The sequence below is a fragment of the Vicia villosa genome, linkage group LG3, assembly GCF_029867415.1.
Source record: "Vicia villosa cultivar HV-30 ecotype Madison, WI linkage group LG3, Vvil1.0, whole genome shotgun sequence".
Taxonomy (NCBI): domain Eukaryota; kingdom Viridiplantae; phylum Streptophyta; class Magnoliopsida; order Fabales; family Fabaceae; genus Vicia; species Vicia villosa.
In genome coordinates, this window is record NC_081182.1 from 24,166,627 (window position 1) to 24,194,256 (window position 27,630).

At 33.9% G+C, this 27,630-nt stretch overlaps 3 protein-coding genes across 3 annotated transcripts; 2 read left to right on the top strand and 1 right to left on the bottom strand.

The window, feature by feature from the left end:
* Positions 1-1,074: 1,074 nt before the first annotated feature.
* LOC131660669 (DNA-directed RNA polymerases IV and V subunit 2-like) lies at positions 1,075-7,632 on the top strand. The gene is made up of 7 exons (XM_058929958.1): positions 1,075-1,732; positions 1,926-2,138; positions 2,526-3,409; positions 4,142-4,433; positions 5,070-6,014; positions 6,242-6,513; positions 6,756-7,632. The coding sequence occupies exons 1-7, from the start codon at positions 1,250-1,252 to the stop codon at positions 7,255-7,257; spliced, it is 3,591 nt and encodes a 1,196-aa protein (XP_058785941.1). The 5' UTR covers positions 1,075-1,249; the 3' UTR covers positions 7,258-7,632.
* A 612-nt stretch (positions 7,633-8,244) lies between these two features.
* LOC131655166 (uncharacterized) lies at positions 8,245-10,734 on the bottom strand. Its single transcript, XM_058925065.1, has 7 exons — positions 10,437-10,734; positions 10,160-10,364; positions 9,854-10,055; positions 9,523-9,716; positions 9,149-9,302; positions 8,889-9,053; positions 8,245-8,793 (listed from the first exon to the last, which is right to left on the bottom strand). The coding sequence occupies exons 1-7, from the start codon at positions 10,582-10,584 to the stop codon at positions 8,332-8,334; spliced, it is 1,530 nt and encodes a 509-aa protein (XP_058781048.1). The 5' UTR covers positions 10,585-10,734; the 3' UTR covers positions 8,245-8,331.
* Positions 10,735-23,589: 12,855 nt separating this feature from the next.
* LOC131660670 (transmembrane 9 superfamily member 9-like) lies at positions 23,590-27,497 on the top strand. Its single transcript, XM_058929959.1, has 7 exons — positions 23,590-23,920; positions 24,646-24,810; positions 25,064-25,173; positions 25,269-25,374; positions 25,452-25,564; positions 25,717-25,870; positions 26,185-27,497. Exons 1-7 carry the CDS (start codon positions 23,816-23,818, stop codon positions 27,340-27,342), a joined length of 1,911 nt encoding a protein of 636 aa, XP_058785942.1. The 5' UTR covers positions 23,590-23,815; the 3' UTR covers positions 27,343-27,497.
* The last annotated feature ends 133 nt before the right edge of the window (positions 27,498-27,630 follow it).

The window sequence follows — 27,630 nt, forward strand, 5'->3', positions numbered from 1 at the left end:
ATCCATGTGAACATGCTTTTGCGATCATCCAACTCTTGCTTGTATTTATAGTCACTGCCGACATCGACCGCCTTTACGACTACCTCTTCAACCTTCGGTGAAACATCGTTTGAAGAAATTAATTCTCTTGAGATACTATTGGGGTGATCCCCTACCTATTCGTAACCAATAACAAAAATACCACAAAATTACAAGACTGCTATAAAAAACAACAGAGACACCTTCCGTAGATGCACATCCGGAACATGTTCATCTTCAACACGTTTCGTAGATGTACATACAGAAGCAAAATAACATCTTTTTTTTTTTTGTAGAAAATTCATGCATTATGTGGGCAATGCAATGGATAAAGATGACTATTTAGCTTAAATTGAGTATTCTCTTGCTCCCTTTGATTTTTGTTGCACCAAAAAGTTGGAGCTTTGGAGTGGAAAATGATATTGATGAAGTATGGTTTTTTAGGATGGTGAGAGTGAGTGTTAAAAGATGAAGTGTGACAATAAGAGAGTGATCATGCTGGTTCAAACTATATCAGATGCTTCTGTAGGTACATCTACGGAATATTTTGGCGCTAAGCCAATTCGTAGACGTACCCACAGAACAATTTCAGAATTGAATTTATATGTAGTTTTTGCCAACTTACAGTAATTTAAAATGTTTTCGTAGATACACCTATAGAAAAAATCAATTTTTTTTTAAAAAAATATACTTCCGAATATAAATCTACGAAAACAAAGAACATAATTAAAATTTCGTCAAATATCTAAAAAAAATCAAAAGAGTGTAATGAGATATTCTAAAAAATTTATAACAGCCACATGGCTAGTTTACCGAATAAACCTATATAACTCAATAGAAATCGGAAGAAAAAAATGATATAATTTTCCCAACCCTAGGGTACATGCGTCATTTCCTACAATTTCTTTCCTACCGGTCACAAATTAAAGAAAGTTAAGTAAATAATTAATCAGAAGTACCACTGTGAAGTTGGTAAAAAGTTACTTTCCCATATATACCCTTTTAAAGTAAAGTATTACCCATAACATCCGAGAAATGCTTATTGAGCATCAAACTAGTACAAAACTCATTTTCGTGTAAACTCACACTCACACTCACACTCACTGCACTGTGAGTGAGAGAGCAAACGAAACATTACATTACAACAAAATTGTAGAAAAACCCTTTGTTCATACATAAACCCTAAAATTTCCATTCCCACAAAGCCAGTGTACAAATCGTTAACAACAAAATGGGTCACGTAGGATCAAGCAAAGACGGTAGCATCGCGGGGCTAGACATGAACGATTTACTCGACGACAACAACGACATGGAAATGGACATTGACCTAGACGAAGATACATCCGAAATCCTCAACGAGCTAGGCGATGACTTGGTGAAATACTTCTGCAGAAAAGCTTCGGTAATGTTCTTCAACGAGTACGGTTTGATCAGCCACCAGATCAACTCGTTTAACCAGTTCGTCACTAGTGGACTTCAGAATACGTTCAATTCCTTCGGAGATCTCACTGTTACTCCGGGGTTTGATCCTTCTAAGAAAGGTGATACCGAGCATTATCGTTACGCTAGGGTTAAGTTTGGTACTGTGACTCTCGATCGACCGAAGTTTTGGTGTAGTGAAAATAATACTCAGGAGTTGAAAATGCTTCCGAGACACGCGCGTCTTCAGAGGATGACTTATGCTTCCAAAATGAGAGTCAATGTTCAAGTTCAGGTTAGAAGGTTTTTCCGTCATTTTATTAGGTTTTCGTTTCGTCAATGTGGTTAACCGTTCATGAAAATTTAGGGTTCGTTATTTGCTGGTTATGTGTTTATTAACCTGAAATGATTATTTGATTGTGTTTTTGAAATGTGGAAGATGAAATGTGAGAGATAGAGGTTAGCATAACTGTATGTTAATTATATAGGTGTATATTCCGAAGAAGGTTCGGAGTGATAAATTCAAGACTGGAAAAGAGGAATACATTGATCAAGAGGTTATCATGGATGAGAGCAGGGAAATAACTATTGGTAGGCTGCCTGTTATGGTTAAGTCTGATTTGTGCTGGATGAGTGAAGCTGAAAAAGGTGATTGTGAATTTGACCATGGAGGCTATTTTCTGATCAAGGGTGCTGAGAAGGTTAGCTATATTCATGATTTGCTTGTATTACAGACATTCTGTCTTGTTTGTTACAGTTTTTGTACATTTTAGGGTTAAATATGTTTTTTGCTCTATAAAATTCTAGATTGGTTAAGTTGAATCCCTGCATAAATGTAGGTCTGTAAATTTCTTCATGGACTAAAAGCACTCTTCTAGTAGAAAGATCAAAATAGAGACTGAAGTTGAGTAAAATTTATCTAGGGAATAAACTTAAAAATTGTAATTTTATGCATTACAAACATATTTAACCTTAAATTTTAATGCAGTGCATTAATGTTGTATTTGTATTATTGTGTTTTATTGTATGTATATTATATCTTCACAATGTATTTCTATGCTGCTGTTTGTAAATTGCTTTTGTTGCAGATTTTTATTGCACAGGAGCAAATATTTTTGAAAAGGCTCTGGGTGACAACTGCTCCGTATTGGGCAGTTGCATACAAGTCACAGATGAAGAGAAATAGGATGGTTGTTAAATTAGTGGAAAATTCCATTGTTGAAGGAATCAAAAGCGGGGATAAGTTGCTCACCGTATATTTTCTGTCTGTCGAGGTTCCTGTATGGATATTGTTTTTTGCTCTTGGGGTCACTTCTGATAAAGAGGTTGTTGATCTCATCGATTATGGATTGGGAGATGGAAGAATTGAAAACCTTCTCATTGCATCCATACGTGAGGCAGATGAGAAGTGTGGCGCATTCCGTAGGGGAAAGAATGCTCTTCTTTTCCTAGAGGAACATATTAAAGGTGTCAAGTTTCCACCATCAGAATCTATTGACGAGTGCCTTGACATGTATGTCTTTCCTAACATTAAAGGATTGAAAAGGAAGGCCCGGTATCTGGCATACATGGTGAAGGTTCTTTTACTGGCGTATAATGGCCGCAGAAAAACTGATAATAGAGATGATTTTCGAAATAAGAGGCTTGAGTTGGCTGGTGAGCTACTCGAACGTGAGATTAGAGTGCACTTTGCACACGCTCGGAAGCGACTGGCGAAGGTTCTGCAGAGAGACCTTTATGGAGATCGAGATGTTCGTCAAGTTGAGCACTATCTTGATGCTTCCATTATTACAAATGGTCTTCAAAGAGCATTTTCTACTGGAGCGTGGACACATCCTTTTAAAAGGATGGAAAGGATTTCTGGTGTGGTTGCTACGCTTGGCCGAACCAATCCCTTACAAACCATGGCTGAATTAAGAAGAACAAGGCAACAAGTTCAGTACACAGGAAAGGTTGGGGATGCTAGATACCCGTAAGTAATTTTTAACTGTCTATTTTAGTCTTTCTGTAGTTTGTGAGGTGGGGGAACTGTATCAACTTTAGTCTTTCTGTATTTTTTTGAGGTGGGTGAAGTGTGTCAATGGAGTTGTTTCATCCTAGATGGCTTATGGTTAAATATCAGCATTACACTGAATCGTATAACTACTAATTTGTCAGCAACATAAACATGACAAAGCCCCTTGGAATATTGCCATCAACAAGAAAACCAATACTAAATCAAACTGTCTGGTCTTTATAACTCCTGGTGCATTGATTAATACTTTATAGCGCTGCATGTGTTGACTAGATTCCGTGTTTTTATGGTGACTATCTTGGCCTCTTCCATTTTCATTTTCAGTATCAGCTTCTGTAGAATGCCTTCATTGAGGGGAGGGGACGTATATGTAATATTAGTAAGTTGTGTTGTGTTGAAATCTGTAATCTCTTATTTAGTCATCACTGGCATGAGTATAACTTTATTAGTATCAACTTTCCAACCTTTACAGGGATTGATCTGTTCTCTGGCATTGTCATAGTAGCTTTAACTGTGTACTTGTTCTCTAGTTGAGTGATCAATGTGTGTAATATAATGAATATTTGATTTCTCTTCAAGTTTATAGTTCAAAACTTCAAATATGCTGTTTATATATGTTTGAACTATTGCTTTGTTTTATTATAAAAATTTAAATGCTTTCATTACTTTAATGGAAGTTTTTGGTTGCAGGCATCCTTCTCACTGGGGTAAGGTTTGTTTCCTCTCTACTCCTGATGGTGAAAATTGTGGACTTGTAAAAAATTTGTCTGTCACAGGAGTAGTAAGTACCAATGTAACTGAATCTATACTTCCTCACCTGTTTGATTGTGGGATGGAAGAACTTGTTGATGATACTACCACTGTTCTTGGAAAAAAAGACAAAGTCTTCCTAAATGGGGAATGGGTTGGAGTTTGTTCGAATTCCGCATCATTTGTGTCAGAGCTACGAAATCGAAGACGGAGAAAAGAGTTGCCTCCTCAGGTTCACTTCTATTCTCTCATTCTAAGTTGATTGTGCATATCTTCATTTTTCATATTTTATAGTACTTATTTTTCATTTAAGTCTTGGAGAGAACTCATATACGGTGGAAAAAGGTTGGTGTCATATGCTATTAATTTGAGGCTTAGTAGCTTAACATAAATCATTTAGCCTTGCAGAGAAGATGATACATTAATTAACAAATAACATAGTTATGTATTTAAACATTTGGAATCTCGGTCTTTATTGGATATTAATTTTGCAGCTTGGTTTATTTCTAACATATGATTAAACGGTCAGCATGATTATATTATTTGTTCGAACTTTTCCTTCCTACGGTTAATATGCAACAAGTGCATCCATAATTTGAAAACAACCCACACAATACTAATACTGAGTATGTACTGGAGTAGTGGAGTGGATCCTGTTGATTTTGTCAGAAGCTTCCAAATTCCAATACCACTCTTTTCACATTTCTTCTTCCCGTGTTTTGTTTCCAATTCGGTTGACTTTGTAAGCTGTCTATTGTATCACTGTTTCCTTAATATTGTCCCTGGTTCATATATAAAATAATGCTGTAGTAATTGCAAAATTTGTGATTTGTTTCTATTGATCTTAGTGCTAACTATTTCTATTTAGGTTGAAATCAAAAGAGATCAAATTCAAGAAGAAGTGCGCATATTAACTGATGCAGGAAGGATTCTCCGTCCACTCTTGGTTGTTAGTAATCTGCTCAAGATTAAAGAATCTAAGTCGGAGCATAAATCTTTCCAGTCCCTGTTGGATAATGGCATAATTGAGCTGATTGGTCCTGAAGAAGAAGAGGACTTCAAGACTGCTTGGGGTGTTCAATATTTATTTGGCAAAGAAGGAAAATCTTCTGTGAAGTACACTCACTGTGAGCTTGATATGTCGTTCTTATTGGGTCTAAGCTGTTCAATGGTTCCGTTTGCTAATCATGACCATGCTAGGAGAGTGTTGTACCAATCCCAAAAACATTCCTCGCAGGCTATTGGCTTTTCTACGACAAACCCAAATATAAGAGTCGATGCTTTGTCTCACCAGTTATTCTATCCTCAAAGACCACTATTTCGGACAATGGCTTCTGATTGTCTTGGAAAACCGGGATATCTAGGTCCAAGTAAAGTTCTTCCAAAGTCTGAATTCTATAATGGGCAGAATGCAATTGTAGCTGTTAATGTACATCTCGGATATAATCAAGAAGATTCATTGGTGATGAACCGTGCTTCTTTGCAGCGTGGTATGTTCAGATCTGAGCACATCAGGAGTTACAAAGCTGAGATTGAAAATAAGGAATCTTCAGATAAGAGAAAGAAACCTGAAGACATCGTGAATTTTGGAAAGATACAGAGTAAAATCGGTCGAGTTGATAGCCTTGATGATGATGGCTTTCCATTTGTTGGTGCGAATTTGCAGAGCGGTGATATTATTATTGGGCGATGTGCTGATGCAGGGACTGACCACAGTATAAAGTTAAAACACACTGAAAGGGGTTATGTTCAAAAGGTTGTACTGTCCTCAAATGATGAGGGGAAGAATTTCGCTACTGTTTCATTAAGACAGGTAACTTGTGAATCCAAAAACTGCTTGAATGATGACACATGTTGGCCTTGTGGATGAATTTTAAGGGTTGCTGGATGCATAAGTGCAAGTTGAGATAGACATGCAAATAAATAAGTTTGTACATCTGAACATGAATGTTTTTTTTTGTGTTCCACAACTGAAATCTTTTCTTTTACCGCAAAGTTGTATTTGTCACTAAGAAAAAATGTTTCTTATAATATTTGCAGGTTCGAAGTCCGGTTCTTGGAGATAAGTTCTCTAGTATGCATGGACAAAAGGGTGTTTTAGGATTTCTGGAGTCTCAAGAGAATTTTCCTTTCACAAAACAAGGTATTGTTCCTGATATTGTCATCAATCCGCATGCATTTCCCTCACGACAAACTCCTGGGCAACTCCTAGAGGCTGCTTTAGGAAAGGGTATCGCTTGTGTTGGTTCATTGAAAAATGCTACCCCTTTCTCCACTCCGTCTGTTGAAGCCATTACTGACCAGCTTCACAGGTAATGTTTCATCATGACTTAATTTACTTTAGTTGCGCATTAGGTTTACTTGTATTTCAATTTTTGCTCTTGTTTACTGTATGACTGATATTTCTTATTTACCAATAAGGTCTTCATGGTTGTAGATCCTTTTCTTGCATTTGCTCCAGGCTCACATCGAAATTATCGTTCCAAAGTTTCACTTTTAAGTTGTCATGTTTTTCTGTTGCACTGAACCCTATTTTATGTTCTGTATCTGACAGAGCTGGCTTTTCAAGATGGGGAAACGAAAGAGTATACAATGGGAGGACTGGTGAGATGGTTCAATCACTAATATTTATGGGCCCAACATTTTACCAGCGACTACACCACATGTCTGAGGACAAAGTGAAGTTCAGGAACACCGGCCCAGTTCACCCGCTAACCCGACAGCCTGTTGCTGACAGAAAGCGATTTGGAGGTATCAAGTTTGGTGAAATGGAGCGAGATTGCCTGATCGCCCATGGTGCATCTTCCAACTTGTATGAACGTCTCTTCACCCTGAGTGATTCGTCTCAGATACACATTTGTAGTAAATGCAAAAATGTTGCAAATGTGATCTTGCGGCCGGTATCTGGTGGGCGGAAAATACGAGGTCCCTATTGCCGATTCTGTGAATCAGCCGATGATATTGTGGTGGCCAGTGTTCCATATGGAGCAAAGTTACTGTCCCAGGAGCTGTTCAGCATGGGCATTAACCTCAAGTTTGACACCGAGATTTGCTAGATAACTACTATTTAACATGTCGCCTATCTTTTGAACTTGGTTTGTTAGACAACTACTATTTAACTTGTCGCGTATCCAATGCTTGCCCTAGACTAGTCTTTTGAACTTGGTGTACATATCAGTCAGTTTGGTTCTTGGATGCTTCCTTGATATATCAGTTAGGAATATTTCATGACAGGCATCTTGATTTTCTTGAGTGCCCTTGTATTTCTTTTTGTTTGAACTTCAAAAGTGAATGTTCATATCTGGAAGTTCTTCGCCCCGAAAGTTCACAAATGATGAGCGGGTGGTTAGTTGCGATTGCCACTATATTAAAGCTACTTTCATGACACATTGACACTTATTATAATTTTGCCATGTCATAATTCTTCTGCATCTCTAAAATTTCTCCCATTGTTTCTCAAAGTCTCTATAGCACCCCACAATCATTTTTCCCATGCGTTGCAAGTTGCAACTATCATTTACCGTATAATACATATCCTCAATTTGATTAATCCCTTTTAAATTTTTATAATTCCATTGATCAATGCGTGTTTTCCAGTGATAAATTTGTGTTGAATATTTGTTAAGACATCTTCATAACTTAATAAAAGAAATATAAATCAGAAAATATAAAAAAATCTAACATTATAAAATGATATTCCAGACCCAATTCTTTTTTTACAATATTATTTTTAAACTGAAGTCACTTTTAATTGGTCTATAAACTTGATAAGCAAACAAGTTTTCAGCTATATCATAACTCATAAGAATGCGAAGAAGTTGAAATGGTTATGCATTTTAAATTATTTCATTTGTGAATAATTTAGTGAATTTTCCTACGTGAATATCATTTGTTTTTACCTTCACAATAAACCACTTTATTTTGCATGCATACTAATTATATTTAAAACTGAAGTTAAAATTATAAAGAGTATTATTCATAAAAATTTGCAAATTATTAGTATTTATAGTTGTTTATATTATTAGCAGTAAGTAGTCAATAAATAATAAACAGTAGTCAATTTTCTCCCCTTTCTTTAATTGTAACTTACATTGGTTTATTCAGTTTTTCCTCTATTTGTCAGATTTAATCTATTTGAAACTAGAAATATAGACTCTCTCCAGCTCTTGAATAGGAACAGCATAGGGAGAGTTCCAATCAGCATCAAAAATTTCCCTAAGTTGAGATACAATGGCAGTGCTGTATGTCCCAAAGCTAACACCTGTTGTTGTATAGAAATAGTCCCATACAAGGTTGCTTGTCCCAATGTGTGCCCTTACATTGCTAACTACATATTTTCCATGATTCACTCTTGTAAAATCAGGGTATATGTTTCCTGTACTACTTCCATTCTGAAATGCAGGTCCCGTTTTGTTGAAACCCGGTACCACATAATATTTGATCTCAACTTTACCAGAACATTTGTTGTATTTTGAAGAGGAGCATAGAGTGTTGGTGTAGTGTAGATACTTCAAGTAATCATCTGTGCTATTGATGAAGTGTGCCCAATACGCCACCAATATCTTTACCGTTGCATGCTTGGAAAACACAACCTGTTTGTTCGATTGAAACATCGTAAGAAAACGTCGTGCTGGATAGTATAAATTTTTATGCAATGTCAGTGTAAAACTCTTAAGAGTCTAGTTACCTCTGATATTGCAGACGATAGCGATGACCAGTAAATTGTTTGGTCTGTATATTGTGATTGACCTAGCCAGTCCATGGTATTGATTCTAACCGTCTCTCTTGTTCCAACGGATTTAATTGTATCAATCCATGCCTGTTCATCACTCTGATAACTGCCAAATGATAGCTGCAAAACACCAATAATTCATGTAGCTGTTATTCAACTCACTTCTGATGCTTAGATTTTTCGATGCATTTTACCGAACAAATAATAAACATTACCTCTGGTGGAGCAAAGGAAAGATAGTTGACTTGGGGAAGTTTTGTTGAATAATTACTCCCTGGAGTTTGAGTTGAGGCTTCAAACATATAAGGATCGGACAAAATAGGATACCCTGATACATGATGAGTCTCCACATATCGAGGAAGAGGTGACCTGTGACACATAGTTAGATATGGTCATAAACATCATAGTCTTATATCGAAGATCTGTCCGGTGTTCAACTAGTAGCAATCTCTTGAAGAGAAGCCAAACAAACTTATATATATATATATATATATATATATATATATATATATATATATATATATATATATATATATATATATATATATATATATATATATATATCATAAGATTTGGATCTTAAACTTACTTGCACCTCTCTCTAGGTTTGATGAAATGTGACCAACAAGGAACCTTTCTTTCCACTTGCCATTGTTGATCCATCACTGTTTTTGTGTAAGCTGAAGAATTCAGAGATGCTAGTTTCCATAAATTGTTAAAGTAAACTTCAACCTTTTTCGCTATTCCATGACATCCAGTAAGATAAATTCCAACTTCCTTGACCTAAAGAAAACCAGAAATCCATAATGAGACAAGTATCAATAGATGAGTACAGATAGTAAATTATGCGGATAAACTTGTAAAAACAACTTATGACATGTAAAACAAACGAAACATATAGTGCTATGTAATCAAACTACCTGTGTTAGAGATTTCCAATCATTGTTTGCAGATCCAATGTACACATCCCTATTATCAGATATCCAAACTTTGGCATGGACAATGCCAGAGCCCCACCAGTCCTTCATTAACAAAGTCACATTCTTAACATTTGGCCTTCCAGAAGCAAGTTTGGATGGTTCTAAGTTAAATGTTGGATAAATCCCAGAGTGAGACAGTAACCTAAATGAAACATACAACAATAAATTAATGTATTCAGTGCCCACTATTCAATTCAAGTTCAGTAACAAGTAACATCAGTTAAACAAAGTAAAATTGAATCATACCTGATACTAACATTCCGGTCTGCAGCATCATCCAATGCCTCATAAACTGCAGCACCTTGATGAGCACCAAATTCGCGCATCTGTTCTCGAGTGTAACCATAATCACCCGTGCGAGGATCGTCCGGTGAAGCTAATAATTGCCAATACTGAGCAATTACATCGAGTCTACTAGTCGAGTTCGCAGCCAGCCACCGGAGCACATCCCCTATAATATGTCATACAAAATTTACTACAACTATTACTACTATCAACTAATTACTTACAATAAAAAACTTACCGGTGGAGAGGACTCCGGGAACGTGGGAGAGGTGAGGCATATCTGTAGGAATGGATTGGACCAGCCATGCTTTACAAGATGAGTTAGACTCACAAAGTTTGTTTAAAGTGAATAATGTTAAGAGAACAATTATCACAGTGCATCTCATGATTGATAAATGATAATTCTTTAGTTTAGATTATTATGATAAGGCTAAAAATCAAATACATGATGATATAAGGCAAGTACTATTCTATTTGGCTTTAGTTCCATGAATGTGAAACTATACTAAATTTGGATCTCCAACTTTTGGAATCTACAGCTGGAAATATCCGTCATGCTTGGATCTAGTGCAGTCCAGATACACTCCAAAAACGACATTTTATTTTATTTTTGGTAAAAACCTAAAACAATATTTTAATATACTCATATAAATAAATTGTGAGTATATTAAATATGGTTTAATTTGTTAATCACATAAATAGTATTTAATGATATTATTGTAATCTATAAATAGCATACTCAATTAAATGTATATGGTCATTCAAGGTGATTTCATTCTAAATTATTGTTTGGCATTCTATAAAAATAAATCAATTTTGTTGGAAAGGAGGATTACGGCACCCAATGACAAAAGTGACCTCCGAATACGATTACATAGTCTAGTGGGTCGAATATTGGTGGAAAAAACAAAAAAAAATCAATTTAATCATGTACGCACTTTTTGTCAAAGCATTGTATCCTTGGATTTCATGTGATGTGAGTACAATAGATAATACTCGACTTGAAATGTTAAGTATAAGAGGGCTTTGGGTGGTGATATGTAAGAAGTGAATAAATTTACTTTATATGTCTTTTTTATATTTATAAATGTTGTTGTCTATTAGAGGAGTCGACACCGGTTCTAATGCCTACAAACTCGGTTACACACCTATGGGCTTTGACTCACTAGTGAAACAACTAGGGTGACTCATCTCTTTAATGCAGAAGTTTGGGTCAATCTCTAGCACCAAAGATTACTTCAATTAGTGACTGAGAGAATTCAACACAAATGAAGTAGGGGAGAGCTTGTTCACATGCTTTCCATGTGATCCTGCCCCATTATGTCATTTAAGAGTTGGAGAGTAGGTGACCAAGTGTTTTTTCCTTTTGATGGGCTTGTTTTATAATAGTTAGGATTGACCAAAAATATTTTAGTTCACAGTCCCTCAAACACAAAGTCGGTAAGGGCGAAGTGATTAAGCGAAGACATTTCAACCTATAGTTCCTAACACATAATGTCTGTAAGGGTAATCTGGTTAGGGGCTTGTTTGATGACGACGACTAACATGCTGAATGTCACATGTACTTTGATTTGATTCGTGGGCTTCGTGGCGTTTCAAAAGAAGCTTATGGCATCTTGATGTGGGTTAATAATTAAATTTTGAGGTTAATGGTGCTATAAATATAGTGAAATGATTAGAACTTCCTTGGGAATTACACAATTATTTGGTCCGTTCGTTTGTCTATACACTTGCTATTAGGACATGTTCCGTTCAGGAACCATACATGGGTGTGGTTAAAGAACTAATGATCTTGAAACGATAGTGTTTATATTTGTCACAATGGTGTGGGATAAACCTGCATGGTTACACTCTAATATCCAAGTCAGTTCAAGATTCAAGATGAGTTTAGTGAAAAGTGGAGATCATAGAATGTACCTTACCTGACTTTTTTCATTCGAACTGATTTTATATCTTGGGTCAAGTGCAGAGGGATTTGAGATGAGTTAGACCTTAGTCACTTTGGCCTCTGGACGACCATAACAGTTCTCCCAATACTTGTTTGAGAGCTAAAAGAGCCGGGTAAAGCTTTAAATGATGTTAGTCGGTCTCCAGGATTCTGTCTAGTGCAAGCCAGACCTGAAACATTTGGAATCAGTTCAAAAAGTAATGGAGAACAAGCGCATTAAATACAATCCCATCATTGAAACAGTTCGTATCCTTCTTCTGACACGCGTGGTGGCGTGACTAAATAGGACATGACGTAGTTTATAGTGCACTTGAGTTTGCATGTTTTCCCAAGGAGGAATCTAGCCCTCAATCTCTTAACCCCTTCCCTTAACTGATCTAAGGGCCCGTTTGTTTTGGCTTTTTTTAAAAATGATTTTTATAGTGTTATCAAATTTTGCGAAAATTTTTTTTACAAAGAAATTTTTTATATAAGCTTCAAATGAAAAATCTGTTTGAATAGTTATTCTTAAAATGTGATTTTAGGTATTTCATCTATTTATGGGATGAAAATTTGGATATCAAAATTTCAAAAAATCACTTAATTTTGAAGCTATTTCAAATAGATTTTCATAAAAATCATTTTTGAAATACAACTTTTTGTAAAAATTATGATTTTGACTAAGTTTTGGTCTTCAATTATGTATGTTTATGTTATAGGATGTCAAATTAAGTGTTTCATTTTAGAAAAAACAAATATAAAAAAAAACTTGTAATATTTTGAAAAACGGTTTTAGAAAATCTATTTTCAAAAATACAAAGAAAAAATCCATTTTTTTAAAGCTGAAACAAACTGGCCCTAAATCATTCCCCTGCTTTCGCCTATAAGTAGGAGGATTTAAGTGTTTTAAAAACTTTTTGTAATCCTTGTCATTTGATCAAAACGGTGGAAGTTCTTTAATCAAATACTCTGCTTCCTCAATTTCACGCCTCATGTACCTCCTTGAACTCATGATTTTTCTCTTGCATTTCATGTTATCTAGTCAGGATCAGTGATAATGTTGTTAACCTAGTGAGTAATTCTTATAGCGATACTTATTCTGTTTTGAGAATGAGGATATCCCCTGATTCACATCTCCCACCTATTGATCATGATCATCTGGAACCATATATCATATCCTTATTTAATGATTCAGATTCAAAAAGGGTTTATAAGGACCCCCTAGAAGAAGAGGTTTTTTTATCCGACTCATTAGAAGTCCTTTTATCAAATTTCGACGGAGAAGCTAATCGTATTGAGGTCCATATGCCTCCTCTCGTCTTGTCTGGAGAGGATATTCAGGTCAATCAACTAATGAGAGAATGCGCTGTTGATTTGATCATACTCTACCTAAACCCATAAGTCGGGAACCTGTTGATGCTGAAGTGATAAGCCATTTGGAACACCAGGATAAAAGCGACACGATATCTTGGACTTCCCCTGGTGAAGATTCTAAGGTTGCCCACTTAGCTCAGAGAGGTGTATAGTTGATAGATCTTATTGACGCAACAAAGTATGACCAGGTGAATGTAGAAATTGTCTGCACTCCTTCTGTTCTGAGCATACGAGTCGTTATAGATTTTGTCATTATCATGGTCGATGACCCCCTAGAATGGTCGGCTCTTCTAGTGGATCCAGAGAAAAGGATATGCATTTTTTTGATGATTGCGTGATCCCGCTCTATGAGTGTTTGTTTACAAGAGTAGGGCTACAATTTCCTTTTTTTGACCTTGAAGAAGCAATCTTGAAGTACTTAAAAGTTGCCCCATCTCAACTCCATCAGGGATCACGGGCTTACAAGAGGGTATTCTAATTAAACGCTGAATACATGACTAAAAAACCTTCTCTTGGGATTTTCTTCGATATATTCTATGTGATGTGTTCCTCCCAAGATAACTTTCGAGACTAAGGGCTCATTAGCTTTCATTAGAACAATCCTTGGTTCGACTCCTTAACTCCAGACTGGGGAAATTTCTTCAGGCATTTTTTGCTGGTGAGGACCCTTATGCCTGAGGTTCATCTCACTTTTGGTTACTTTCTTGTTGATTCTCCTTGCTTTTGTCGTGGTTCATTCCTAAATTACTGGTTTTCCCTTCACTTCAACTAGGATTCCCACTCCCAACGTACCAAGTTGTGTCTCTTTCTCTGGATGAGATGGAGATGAAGGATCACATATGCTTTTGGTTCCACAAACTTGGTTACGAGGAAGGGTTTGGCCCCGACAAGGTGTTTCCTACCAATGTGAGAAAAAAAAACGGATTGACACTTACACCATCATGAGTGCAGTCAACCAGGAAGAGAGGAAATAAATATTTTGTGAGGACGAAGTCTTCGATTTATTTTGGCATGTATGATTGTATTCTACAAATAATAGGGATAAGTTACAGATGCTCAAAAATATCTTACTTGAAGATAAGCCCAGTTATAACCGAAAAGTCATCAAATATGTGTTTTGATTACTGTGATGAATTTTGTAAGAACATGATCAAACTCAGTATAAAATGCTTTGCAGGTTGATAGAGAGATTAACCTGTCAAATTGAGTGAGTTATAGTGAAATAAGAGAAAGGTTGAGTACTTGACAATATTGAGGATAGTTTTTTGAATTCGTTTGATTGGAGTTATGAACTGGATTGACGACCTGGTAAAGTGGTAATAAATGAATAGGTGATGTTCATTTGTCATTTTTGCAGTTTGTTTTTCTATTTGAAATATGCAGTTGCAGGCAAGTTACTTGAGGACAATCAACATATTAAATTTGGGGTTGTGATGACACTTAGTCATTACGTTCATTTGGTAGAGAAATCAGTCAAAGATGAGTAAATACAAAGCATAAAGGCCAAAGAAAGATGCAAAAATCACTAAGTATGGAGAAATATGAACTTGGTGAAAATTGGATAAAAAGGAGAAAAAATGTGAAAGCTACTGGAGTAATCATGTGGAGCATCGCACACCATCGCGCACGTAACATAAAATCACACAGAGCATCGTGCGCCACCGCATGTGTGATAAAAAGTATCTGAATCAATTTTACACCTTTAAAAGGGGACTTTTGGCATCTTTCTAAGTGTTTTGCGAATTTTGACTGAAAGTGACGGCAAAGAGTACCTAGAGGGCGATTTTGAAAGCATTGGAAGCCATTAAAGGCCAGTTCTTCAAGGATTTTGACATGCAATCTTCATCTTATTTCTTGGTATTTATTTGTAACAATATGAGTAGCTAAACACTTATATGCTAGGTTTTGTACGATGAACTTATTTTGAATATTTTGGGACATATGTTTAATTTTTCAGTGCATGAATAATTGAAGTTATATTTCTATTTAATTGCCTCTTGTGCTTAATGCTTTTTATTTGAGATATTTAGTTAATCTAATTATGTACGCATAGGGAATACTGATCATTAGTCTATGTGTTGGAACTAGAGCAATTATTGTACTTACATTATATCATTTGCATTTCCTTGTGGTTGTCCAAACCATTCCTCTAAGATATTGTGTGGGAAACTTCCTTGTTTTCACTCTTTAAATGTCACCAGTTGTTTCGTTACGCTCCGATGTGACTTCTTGTCTTGGCTCATCCCTTGATTATTACATCCATTACCAATACTTTATTTTGAATAGTCAAGCTCTCTCCCAGAATAATTTTAAAGTTCAAGCAAATCTTTCTATCTGACTTTCTAATAAGAAAGAAATCTATCCAAGAACATGTCACCTAACTTTTACATGCGATAATATGCTCATATCTTTTTCTAGACCAAGTATTTGTCATAGAAAGATCCAAAACCAACAAGAACTCCAAGATGGATTCACCATCCGCATTCATCTCCCTTAGACCATACCCCTTATGCACGTTTCAAAAACTTCTTGTTACGCTCCGTAAATGTCCATTTAGATCTCCTCCTAGAAAAAGCTTATCTCCTTGGGTATATCTTTAAGCAGGTCTTCTAAATTCTCCCAAAATTTTAGCGTAAGGTGTTATGCTGAGACAATTTGAGATGTTTAAGCACTAATAACATGAAAGGTGTCTTGTTTCAATACAAATTTTAAGACTATGATTCAATATCCAACTTTTTTCACATCCACAATATCATTCTTCTACTCCTTGTCCATAATAATCTCCACCTTTTTTCTCGATTTAACTTTTCCGGTGTATCAAAGCTTAAATCATCGATTGTCTAATTTTTTCACTTTTGCACATGTCCTCTTAGTTTCTTGTAGGCACATAAAATTGATCTCTCTCCTAATCATAGAGTCCACTATTTCCATATATTTTCCAGTAAACAAATCTATATTTTATGATCCAAAATAAATCATACTTTCATAAATTAACTTCTTTACTCACATCTGTTCACAAAAATATGAGAACCCCTACTTATTTTTCGTTGCATCCCAAACGGAGATACAACAATCTTTGCTCTTTTCGTGTTGTACTCGAGTCATACAACATGTAGCTTACGAGCAACGACCTAGTGTCCACATTATTTTGCAATTGACCAATGTAATAGAGATTCGACTAAGTTTTATGTTGATCGTCGACCACCTAATATAACTCTCTCCTTTTATTCAGACTTAACGTCAGATATATATATATATATATATATATATATATATATATATATATATATATATATATATATATATATATATATATATATATATATGAGGAGGGATATTCTTACTCCAAGAGTAAGTTATCAAGACTTACTCCTAATCATGACCATTGATTATTTTCAATCTAATGGTTAAAATTAATAAGTAATTAAATGTGGAGAGAGAAAAATAATACTCATTAATTTTAACCATTGAATTGAGAAGAATCAATGATAATGATGAGGAGTAAGTCTTGATAACTTACTCTTGGAGTAAGAATATCCCTCCTATATATATATATATATATATATATATATATATATATATATATATATATATATATATATATATATATATATATATATATATATATAACATAACTACCATAGACATAATTTTTATTTAAACTCTCGACGACCACAAGAATTAAAATTTTAATGTATTTTAAAAATCTCACTTTAAAATAATTTTAGGTTGGAAGGTGTTATATATATATATATATATATATATATATATATATATATATATATATATATATATATATATATATATATATATATATATATATATATATATATATATATATATATATATATATATATATATATATATATATATATATATATATATATATATATATATATATATATATATATATATATATATATATATATAACACTTGGTTATTATGAGAAATGAGAACAATGAATCACGACCATTAAATTTTGATTTTGTTGATTTTAATGGATTGGATTGGTTTCTTCATTATTCTCATTTCTTATAATAACCAAGTGTTCTCACTTGAGTCGTCATATATATATATATATATATATATATATATATATATATATATATATATATATATATATATATATATATATATATATATATATATATATATATATATAAAAGTGAATACTTGACCAAAAAATTTTTAAGTGAATAATACAAAACCGAAATGTGAGTCAACCTCAAATTTCATTAGGGCCAGATCAGATGATATACTTCATATTTACTTCTACAACACAACTATAATTAATGAGACAGAAGAACAAAGGAATAGCCAAGAAAAGTAAAAATCATGGAGAATAGATCAAACAACATCCTAGCTTCAAATTCAAGTATATATTGATAATGATAGCTGAACTGTGAGGACAATCATGATTTGGCCTAACAAAAAACCTGGAATTGATTGACATATAAATTTACCAAACTAGAGAGATTGAGAATGAGGGGATTCGTATTTTCATTGAGGTATAACTACCCACCACCAACTTTCCATCATTCACTACAGTAGGGACTATACCTCAAAATATAATTGTTTTTTGGTTGTACCAAATCAACAATTTTAATACGAGTATTATATATGGTTTTCTTGAGAGTTGAGATTAGGAGAATCAATAAATTTGAGAGAAATAGTATGTACAATTTTTCTTTTAAATTAGAGGATCTCTAATGGAAATATTTAAGTGAATTTCATAAAAAATTCAAACTATTTTTTTATCGCAGAAACGTAATGTAGTAAAGCGCGGTTAGAGCTGGCAATTCGGGCTACCCGACCTACTTCAGACTGACCCGTGACGGGTTTGGACCTTTCGCGGACCAGGCTTAAAATTTCAAAATTTAAACGCGCTAAAATTAAATTGTTCATGCCCGGTCTTTCACGTATTTCGGTTATTCGGACTGGCCCAACTTATGAATACTTATTTTTAAAATTAAAAAATTGATATACCATATAGTAAAAACTAAAATATATATGAATATTGAGTATTAAAAATAATATAGTTTAACTACATATGTAATATCGAAAAATAAACCATCACATAAATATACCATTTCAATTAAATAATTAAGATTCAAGTTTAAAGAAGCACTCACCCTATTTGATTTAAGAATTAAACTTCAATAAAATTAATTTGTACACAATAATTTATTAATTATAAAATGTAGAAAAGAATCAACATGTTAATATTTAAAGTTAATCAAATGGATATTGTATTTATATAAACTAATTCTTTAACTAAAATAGGTGTGAGTGTATTTAAAAAAATAACGACATTAAATATGTTAGAATATATGTTTAAAATAATTAAATAAAATAAGCGAGCTACCCGCAACCCGGTCGGACTAGCTCGTGACAGGCTCGGGCTTTTAAAGGGCCAGGCTTAAAAGCCCAAATAATAAACAGGCTCAAATATTTGTGTTCAAACCCATAATTTTTTACGGGTTTCAGACCGGCCCGAATAGTACAACCCGTTTTTCCGACTCTAAGCACGGTTAGCATGATAGAGAATTTTATAGTTTATAATTGAAATAGAATATTTATAAGTTGTTTAAATATGCCACAATACTTATAAAAGTTTTTTTTATTCTTATAATTGTTCAAATTTGAACCGTAGTAAAGTGTTAAATATGTTTTTGGTATTTATAAATATCTCAAATTTTAATTTTAGTTCTTATTAAAAAATGATATATTTTGATCTCCGAAAAATTTCATGTATTCAGCTTTAGTCCTTGTTATTCTTTGAATTTTTTAAAAAATTGTTTAATTATTCTTTCATTTTTAAATTTTTAAATAATTATTTTCATACATGTTTAAAGTACTGAAAACATTTATCTATTAAATTTTAAATTTTTTAAAATGAGAAAAATTAAATGTGAATTTTTTAAATTTTAAAAGATTATGATAAAAGTAATGAAAATCTTGAATTAGAAATCAAATTTTGAATTCTTTTTTTTTTTAAGAAACTTGTTATAACGTTCTAAATATGTCTGCAAAATAATCATTCAAAAATACACATTTGTGTAACAACGGAGACTACAACTACAAGCATAATAATTTTGTAGAGATCAAAATTTGTCATATTATTATAGGGACCAAAAGCAAAATTTGGTAATTTATAGGAACCAAAAACATATTTAACCTATAAATAAATAAATAAATAAATAAAATATAAGCGGACAACAAGCTACGTCGTTATTTTTTATGACATGATCAATTATCTTAAAAGCTATGGTCACCGCTTTAGAAGATACACTATTGTTATGCATGAACCTTTGAATATTATGTAAAAAATGATCTGCCTTTGGTGTTAGGAACGCAAAAGTGTCAAATGCAAATGATATGACATCATATTTGACCATTTTATTTTAGATGACTTTAAGGGTTGTAAGTCCTACAATGAAATCTTCAGTCTTCAGACTAAAAAATTGCAGAAATCTCAGTCAAATCCACACATGCATGCTTCCCTAAAAAATTGCAGAAACATCATATAACGTAAGCATTGATCTTCTGTCTTATGAGTCGGTTGAGAAATTTACAAGCATATCTTTCTTTACGGATATCTCTGTTACTAGTATTGTATTAAACTCAAATCGGTACTTTAAGATAAACTATTAGAAATAGAAATATTAATAGTATTTTTATTTATTTTCTCAAAACCATATAAAACTGTCGTACTAAACTCTTATTTTATTTTGTAGTTGTTATGTCTGTAGAAATCTCTTAAAGAAACACAAGTTACACAAAATCGGCATTAGCTCCAATGCTTTGCAGACTCAGACCCCCTCAATCATGGCCTTAGCGGATTTTAAGCCCCAAAATATTGTGAAAGTTGCTGGTTTTTTAACAGAAGGCCTCTTCTTGAAGGGTTGATATAATTGACTTGGACACCATGACTCTTAGACTAAGAAAGAGGAAGATTTCCCTTCCTTAGGAGGAAGAAACTACTTTGTCTATTGTGGTTGTAAAAATGATGTCATTTGTGGCTATTACCCTTACTTCGGCCATATATAACCTATATGCGTTATTGCTGGAGTTCATTGATAACATGATAACTAATATTGGATTTTAGGATCAATAGAATGCCATGGACGAGTGCATCTCTCACATGGCCAAGTTAATATCCCTCATTTGCGCAAAGTTTATAATGGATGGGGAGTTTTATTATGAAGAAGAAATGCTTTAGTATTAATTATCTAAAGCTCAATAAGATGTGTTCGCCTTGGTTATCAAGATGAAAGGCCTAAAGACCGATATTGCATATAAAGAAGATAATATCATCCAACATGTTGGGTTGCATGCCATTATAATCAAGGTGCAACGATACCTCGAGAAAAATCTAAAGTACCTCATCTGCTCTTTTTCGAATAAAAGCAAACTGATGGCTTTAAGGCTATGTTTCTATTTCCCATTTTTGAATCAGACATTCAATTGTGTCCTTTATATGGGCATTTTCCCCTGTGTTATGTTTATGACTTTGGTGGAACTAGAAGCATTTTTACTTATCTTACCCAATGCAATATTGATCCTTTTTTTAGAATTCTACCTTTTCTTTGTGGAACTTTGCATTGGCATACTTTTGCAATATACACTTTTCAGAGTGTTTATGTTCATGTATTCCTTGTATCTTGAGGGAGGAGACCTTCTCCTATCTTTCCCATACTTTCCTCTTTTTTTATTCTCCATTTTTTTATTTATCCTTACCATCATAGATTATTTGTTTGCCTTCAAATATCTCCTTGTACTAGATGAAGTTATTTGCTCACCGAACAAATCATCAAAGTCCTTGGGCTCTTTGATCCTTTTCTTTTCTACGAACCTAGTAACCTTCTAGAATCCTTGGCGAGGCAGGTACATTTTCATCCCGTAATATACGTCTTTCACCATAAAGACCCCTTTGCTGAACTCGTTGATGTAAAAGTGTAACAAATTGCCCCTCTCTTTCCTTTTGTCTCTCGGGTTGTCAACGAACAAGTATTATCTTCTAAAGACTACAAAATGGGATGCAAAGCACTCGAAAAGTTCGATCCATGGGTTGATATAACCATACCTCTAGCCTTTGAACCACACCATAGCATATTTATTTAGGGTGGAGATAAAGAACTTTCACTTGACAAGTCCTCTCACATTGCTAAATAAGAGGATGATGTCAATCGTCTCTATCTGGTCTTCTGGGTCGATAGTCCCATCATATGACCTTATCCACAAATGTATTCTGAGATCTTTGGGGACATGTTAGTCGTTGGTGCGAGAGGTGACCATATTTCTCTAAGGAAGTTGCTTTTTTAATTACAATATTTAGGATGAGGAAGAGTGATGACGATGCTACAAATATTTTTATTTATACCTCCAACTTTCATTCTTTCACGGGGGTGAATGTGACCCTTTATGTCTTCCTTTGTAACATTCATGATGTTTATACGCTCTGGTGGGCAACCACTTTCTTGTGGATGATGATTCAGAGTTGGTTGGACCATATGTGTTAGATCAGAGCTTCGAGGATGCAAAATATCGAGAATATAGTCAATGGTGACTTAAAGCTTTGACCAATAAACATATGGAAAAGACGTTATCTTAGGTGTGTTCCTTGGTATCGTGGACGTGTTATGATTATTGGTCTACCACAAATCGTGCCAGACGATTGTTTTGATCTTGGATAACTTAATATTGTTTTTGGATCATTACTAACATATCTCTAAGGATATTGTTGGATTCCTTCTTGTCGATGAAAGACACAAAATTTTAATTCTCCATGTCCAAGAGGGGAGGCCCTTGATTTGAACGGGTGCGTCTTCAGGGGAAGAGGAAGACATAATTACACCATTTCATTATAGGAGTATGTTCCTCCCGATTGCGTAAGCCAAAATTTTAGTATTAGCCTTGGTCACTGCTATTCCCTTATTTTATCAAACACTAAAATTATTTTTTATAAGCTATTAAATTATAAATATTGATAACTTATTTACATCAGTGCACATTTGTTTATATAAATAAAATTTAAATATATGTTTTCTCTATCTTTAATAAGATTCTATTTCTTTATTTGTGTTTATTTAATATATTGATATTTTCTAACTTGTACCTATATTAATGACTCCTTTACAAATTTACAAAAGTAAGTCCTTTATTATATCCGTAGAATAGTAGATAATTTATATAAGCATCAATAAAAACAGGTTTATAATTTTTTTATTATAGAAATCAGATATCTTCTGCGCACAACTGCAGAGATTAGTCCATCAAATTAAATAGAACCACAATCGGTGATAAAACTTCTTTAGCGCATCCATAGTTAAAATTGAATCAAGGAGCTCTGGTTAAGCTGAAGTCACATATTTTATATTGATTATTTATTATATTATATACAAATTTTCAAAACAATAAAAAAAAAAATTAGGAAATACAATTCTGATATATATATATATATATATATATATATATATATATATATATATATATATATATATATATATATATATATATATATATATATATAATAAAATTGTGTATTCAATCAAATCATATTTAAATTTTAAAAATACTTTAATGATACTTTGAAATGCACTATATTTTTTTTCCTATTTTATGAGTATATATAATTATATTTATATAAAGAAATAAATTTATGATTATGAAATTATGTTTCCGACAATCAGTTTTTTTGATATTTGTCAAATTTATATAATAAAAACTCATAATATAATAATATAAACAAAATATTTTTTTATCCCGTATCTTAATTTTGGGTTCATTTTAGTTTATAATTTCAAAAAGTTTTATATTAGACTCTATTTTATCATTTTAGTCTTTTTGTCATTTTAACGATTAATTATTATTTTTTTATTACTAATTAAACAAAATTGACCAATATAATGCGGTTTGAAAAGTCAAATAACTAGTATAAAACTTTTCTAGTGAAAAAAATTGCCAAATACTAATAAGTATGAGAGTAAAAAACTTCTCTCTTACCACATAAGAAGAAGCTTGTAATTCCGATTTTATCCTTATTATATCAATAGAAAAAGTAAAATAAAACGCGTTTCAACACATCAACCGGTTTTTTCCAAAACAATCAACCGGAAGCACTAACACGAAATGGTATATATACACTAGAAGTCAGTAACTGTACCACTTTGCAACCGGAGAAACTTAACCACCCAAATTCCTCTCATTCTGGTGGCGACACCGACACTACCTCCACCGCATCGTTCATTTCTCACAACTCAACCACCGTTAAAGAACCATTCGAACGAGCTTCTAGATCTCGATCTCGAACGCCATGGCGTTTTTGAGATCTATCGTTTTTTCCGCAGTTCTCCTCTGTCTCGTTCACTCCGCTTTCTGCTTCTACCTTCCCGGTGTCGCTCCTCAGGATTTCGTTAAGGTATTGACTTAATAGTACTGTTTCGTTTTGTTATCGGTTTGATCTGTATTTGAATCTGAGAAGTTAGATCTGTGTTGTGTTGGATTCGATTTGAGGTTATGTGATGTGGAATGATTGACGCTAGGTTTTTGTAATTTGATTTGTTGACTATTGAAATAGGATATGTGAGTGTGTTTGAAATTAATTGAATCTTAATTTCAGTGGATCGATTCGAAGGAAATTGTTACTGATTTAACTTTTTGATGTATGGAGGATTATACGGTTTAGGTTTTGATTTCTATTATTCTTTTTTGTGTTTTATCACTTACTTAATTTGGTCGAAAACTGATTGTAGTGTCTGTTTGAATTGATGGATGGGTGAAGGATCTTTTAGTAACATGTGTGAGGTTAGAAATAGTTCGTATTGTTTAAGGTGAAACTCGGCGGTGTAAAGGATCTAAATACGAAGGATATGTATGTATCAGATCAACTCTCGCATGGTTGAATTCTTGGATTATGAACTTAATGGTACTTGTTTGTGAACGATGATGAAATCAATTTAATATTTATGTAGCTCCTTTATGAGTACTGAAGCTATCCTAAGGAAATTTTGTTGCAAAAACGTGTCATGAATTGTGTAAAATGTGATATTTCTTTTTGTCGTAATCTTGATCTGAGCATAATGAATTATTGTTGGTCTACTTCTTATGTGCTTAACTGACTGTATCAATATTTATCTGGTGCAGGGAGAAGTTTTGGAAGTGAAAGTAAACAAATTAACATCAATAAAGACCCAGCTTCCATACTCTTATTATTCACTTCCTTATCCTGCACCCAAAAAAATACAAGATAGTGCAGAAAATCTTGGGGAAGTGCTTCGTGGTGATCGCATTGAGAATTCACTATATGTGGTCAGTTTTACATGTTAATTCTTGAATCTTTATCAGTTTACTTCTTAATGAAATATATATCTTAAGAATGTTTAACCTCTGAATTGGTTAACCATGTTGGAAGGGTAGTTAGTTAATGGGTAACCATTCATTAATTTGGTTAGCTACCCAAGCTTTTCCCCTTCTTCCAAGCAATATTTTAGCATTTTTTAACTTTTTGTAATTGGTAATCTCTCTGTTTATTGTTTGATGCCGATTTGGTAGTGTTTTTCAGTTTAAAATGCGCGAGCCACAAATGTGTAATGTCGTGGGTAAAGTTAAACTTGATGCTAAAAATGCCAAGGAGTTCAAAGAGAAGATCAATGATGAGTATCGGGTGAACATGTATGTTATGCCGATATTTGGTATACTATTTTCTGCGAGTTTCTAGAATCATATTGATTGTTATATTTTATATTGGTTTTGCCATTCATTTGCAGGATCCTAGATAACCTTCCTCTAGTTGTTCCCATCAAAAGGAATGATCAGGATTCTACTGTCTATCAGCTTGGTTACCATGTTGGACTAAAAGGGCAGTATAGTGGGGTACGCATCTTGTTTTGTAGCACCATGGCTAATTTTACTGAATACAAAGTAGCTTCTTACTTTATCTAAATTTACAGAGCAAGGAGGAAAAATATTTTATCCACAATCATTTGGCATTTACCGTCAAGTATCATAGAGATGTGCAAACTGAATCTGCTAGAATCGTGGGCTTTGAGGTTAAGCCGTTCAGGTAATTATTTTTATGTTCTAATTGTTCTATCAAATTTTCCCTTTTTGTTTTCCACGTTTGTAGGGGCATGGGTTTTATGCACGGTGTTTCCCTTTTAATTGCTAATATTTTTTTAGTAGTTAGTGGTGATTTTTCAAATGGTCTATGTGCAGTGTTAAACACGAGATTGATGGTAAATGGGATGAGCAAAAGACTCGTTTGACAACATGTGACCCTCACACTAAGCACACAGTTATGAACAACAACTCTCCTCAAGAAGTTGAAGAGAACAAGGAAATTATCTTCACATATGATGTTGATTTCCAGGTGAGATTATGATCTGATATAGCAGTGTAGCTGTACCTTGTGTTTTAGAATGGTTATTGGCATGCATAAGTTAGGCAGTCAGGCATTTGGTTTGACGGTCGAAGCTGGTCTGTGGCTTGGGTGACAAAATATTCAACACCCACTTGCTGGGCATTTTTTATAATTTTTGTTTTCTTATATCCAGATTTCTTTTCTTTTTATATACATCTGGAATCCTCATCATTATTGCCATCCTCCTTTTTTTTGTTATGATGAAATATGAATACTAGTTTTATATCTTAATATCTTCTTTTCCCTTTGGTTGCTACCTTCAGGAGAGTGATGTGAAGTGGGCTTCAAGATGGGATGCCTATCTGCTAATGAATGATGACCAAATCCACTGGTTCTCTATTGTTAACTCATTAATGATTGTTCTATTCCTTTCGGGCATGGTGGCAATGATAATGCTGCGGACACTATACCGTGACATTGCAAAGTATAACGAGCTTGAGACCCAAGAAGAAGCCCAAGAGGAGACTGGTTGGAAGCTTGTCCACGGGGATGTATTTAGGCCTCCTATCAACTCAGATCTGCTGTGTGTTTATGTTGGAACTGGTGTTCAGTTTTTTGGGATGATACTAGTAACCATGATATTTGCCATCCTGGGGTTCCTTTCTCCTTCAAACCGAGGTGGGCTCATGACAGCCATGCTTTTGGTTTGGGTTTTCATGGGAATATTTGCTGGTTATTCTTCAACTCGCTTGTACAAAATGTTCAAAGGATCAGAATGGAAGAAAATTGCCCTCAGGACAGCAACCTTGTTCCCTGCAATTGTCTCTGTCATTTTCTTTATACTAAACGGTCTCATATGGGGCCAAAAATCATCTGGAGCTGTGCCATTTGGTACAATGTTTGCTCTGATCTTCTTATGGTTTGGGATCTCCGTTCCACTTGTTTTCGTGGGTAGTTATATTGGTTTCAGAAAACCAGCAATTGAAAATCCCGTAAAGACCAACAAAATCCCAAGGCAGATCCCTGAGCAGGCCTGGTACATGAACCCAGCCTTCTCCGTTTTGATTGGAGGAATACTTCCTTTTGGAGCTGTTTTCATTGAACTTTTCTTTATCCTCACTTCAATCTGGTTGAATCAGTTCTACTATATCTTTGGGTTCCTCTTTTTGGTCTTCATCATCCTTGTTGTCACTTGTGCTGAAATAACCATTGTGCTCTGCTACTTCCAGTTGTGCAGTGAAGATTACTTGTGGTGGTGGCGTTCATACCTTACATCTGGTTCTTCTGCACTGTACCTCTTTCTTTATGCAACATTCTACTTCTTCACCAAGCTTGAAATCACAAAGTTGGTGTCTGCAATATTTTACTTTGGATACATGCTTATAGCTTCTTACGCGTTTTTTGTGGTAACCGGTACTATTGGATTCTATGCATGCTTTTGGTTCACAAGGCTCATCTACTCTTCAGTCAAAATTGATTAGTTATAGCCGTCAATGGTTTGGGTTAATCTCCTATAGTTATTTTTAGAGGATGAAGTAAGTTTGTGTATGGATTTCAAAATTCAAGTACTGTCATGATCACATGTAACCTATTATATACAATTTTGAATTATGAGGACATCTATTCTTTTGTTTCAGTGTCATTTTAATTGCAGTTTGTCTACATTATATGGTATTTTTTTATTCTTTGTGATTTCTCATAATCTAACCATAGTAGTTGTGCTGTTAGTCAATTGTGTTTGCAGTTTGACAAAAATAAAATTTAATTAT

Bases quoted from the DNA above. Each gene is read 5' to 3' on its own strand.
- LOC131660669 (XM_058929958.1), top strand. From the start codon at position 1,250: ATGGGTCACGTAGGATCAAGCAAAGACGGTAGCATCGCGGGGCTAGAC. The intron at 2,139-2,525 runs GTTAGCTATATT...CTTTTGTTGCAG, and splicing joins TGATCAAGGGTGCTGAGAAG to ATTTTTATTGCACAGGAGCA. The intron at 6,015-6,241 runs GTAACTTGTGAA...TAATATTTGCAG, and splicing joins CTACTGTTTCATTAAGACAG to GTTCGAAGTCCGGTTCTTGG.
- LOC131660670 (XM_058929959.1), top strand. From the start codon at position 23,816: ATGGCGTTTTTGAGATCTATCGTTTTTTCCGCAGTTCTCCTCTGTCTC. The intron at 23,921-24,645 runs GTATTGACTTAA...TATCTGGTGCAG, and splicing joins CTCCTCAGGATTTCGTTAAG to GGAGAAGTTTTGGAAGTGAA. The intron at 25,565-25,716 runs GTAATTATTTTT...GTCTATGTGCAG, and splicing joins TTTGAGGTTAAGCCGTTCAG to TGTTAAACACGAGATTGATG.
- LOC131655166 (XM_058925065.1), bottom strand. From the start codon at position 10,584: ATGAGATGCACTGTGATAATTGTTCTCTTAACATTATTCACTTTAAAC. The intron at 9,303-9,522 runs GTAAGTTTAAGA...TATGTGTCACAG, and splicing joins AAACCTAGAGAGAGGTGCAA to GTCACCTCTTCCTCGATATG. The intron at 8,794-8,888 runs GTAACTAGACTC...TCGAACAAACAG, and splicing joins TATCGTCTGCAATATCAGAG to GTTGTGTTTTCCAAGCATGC.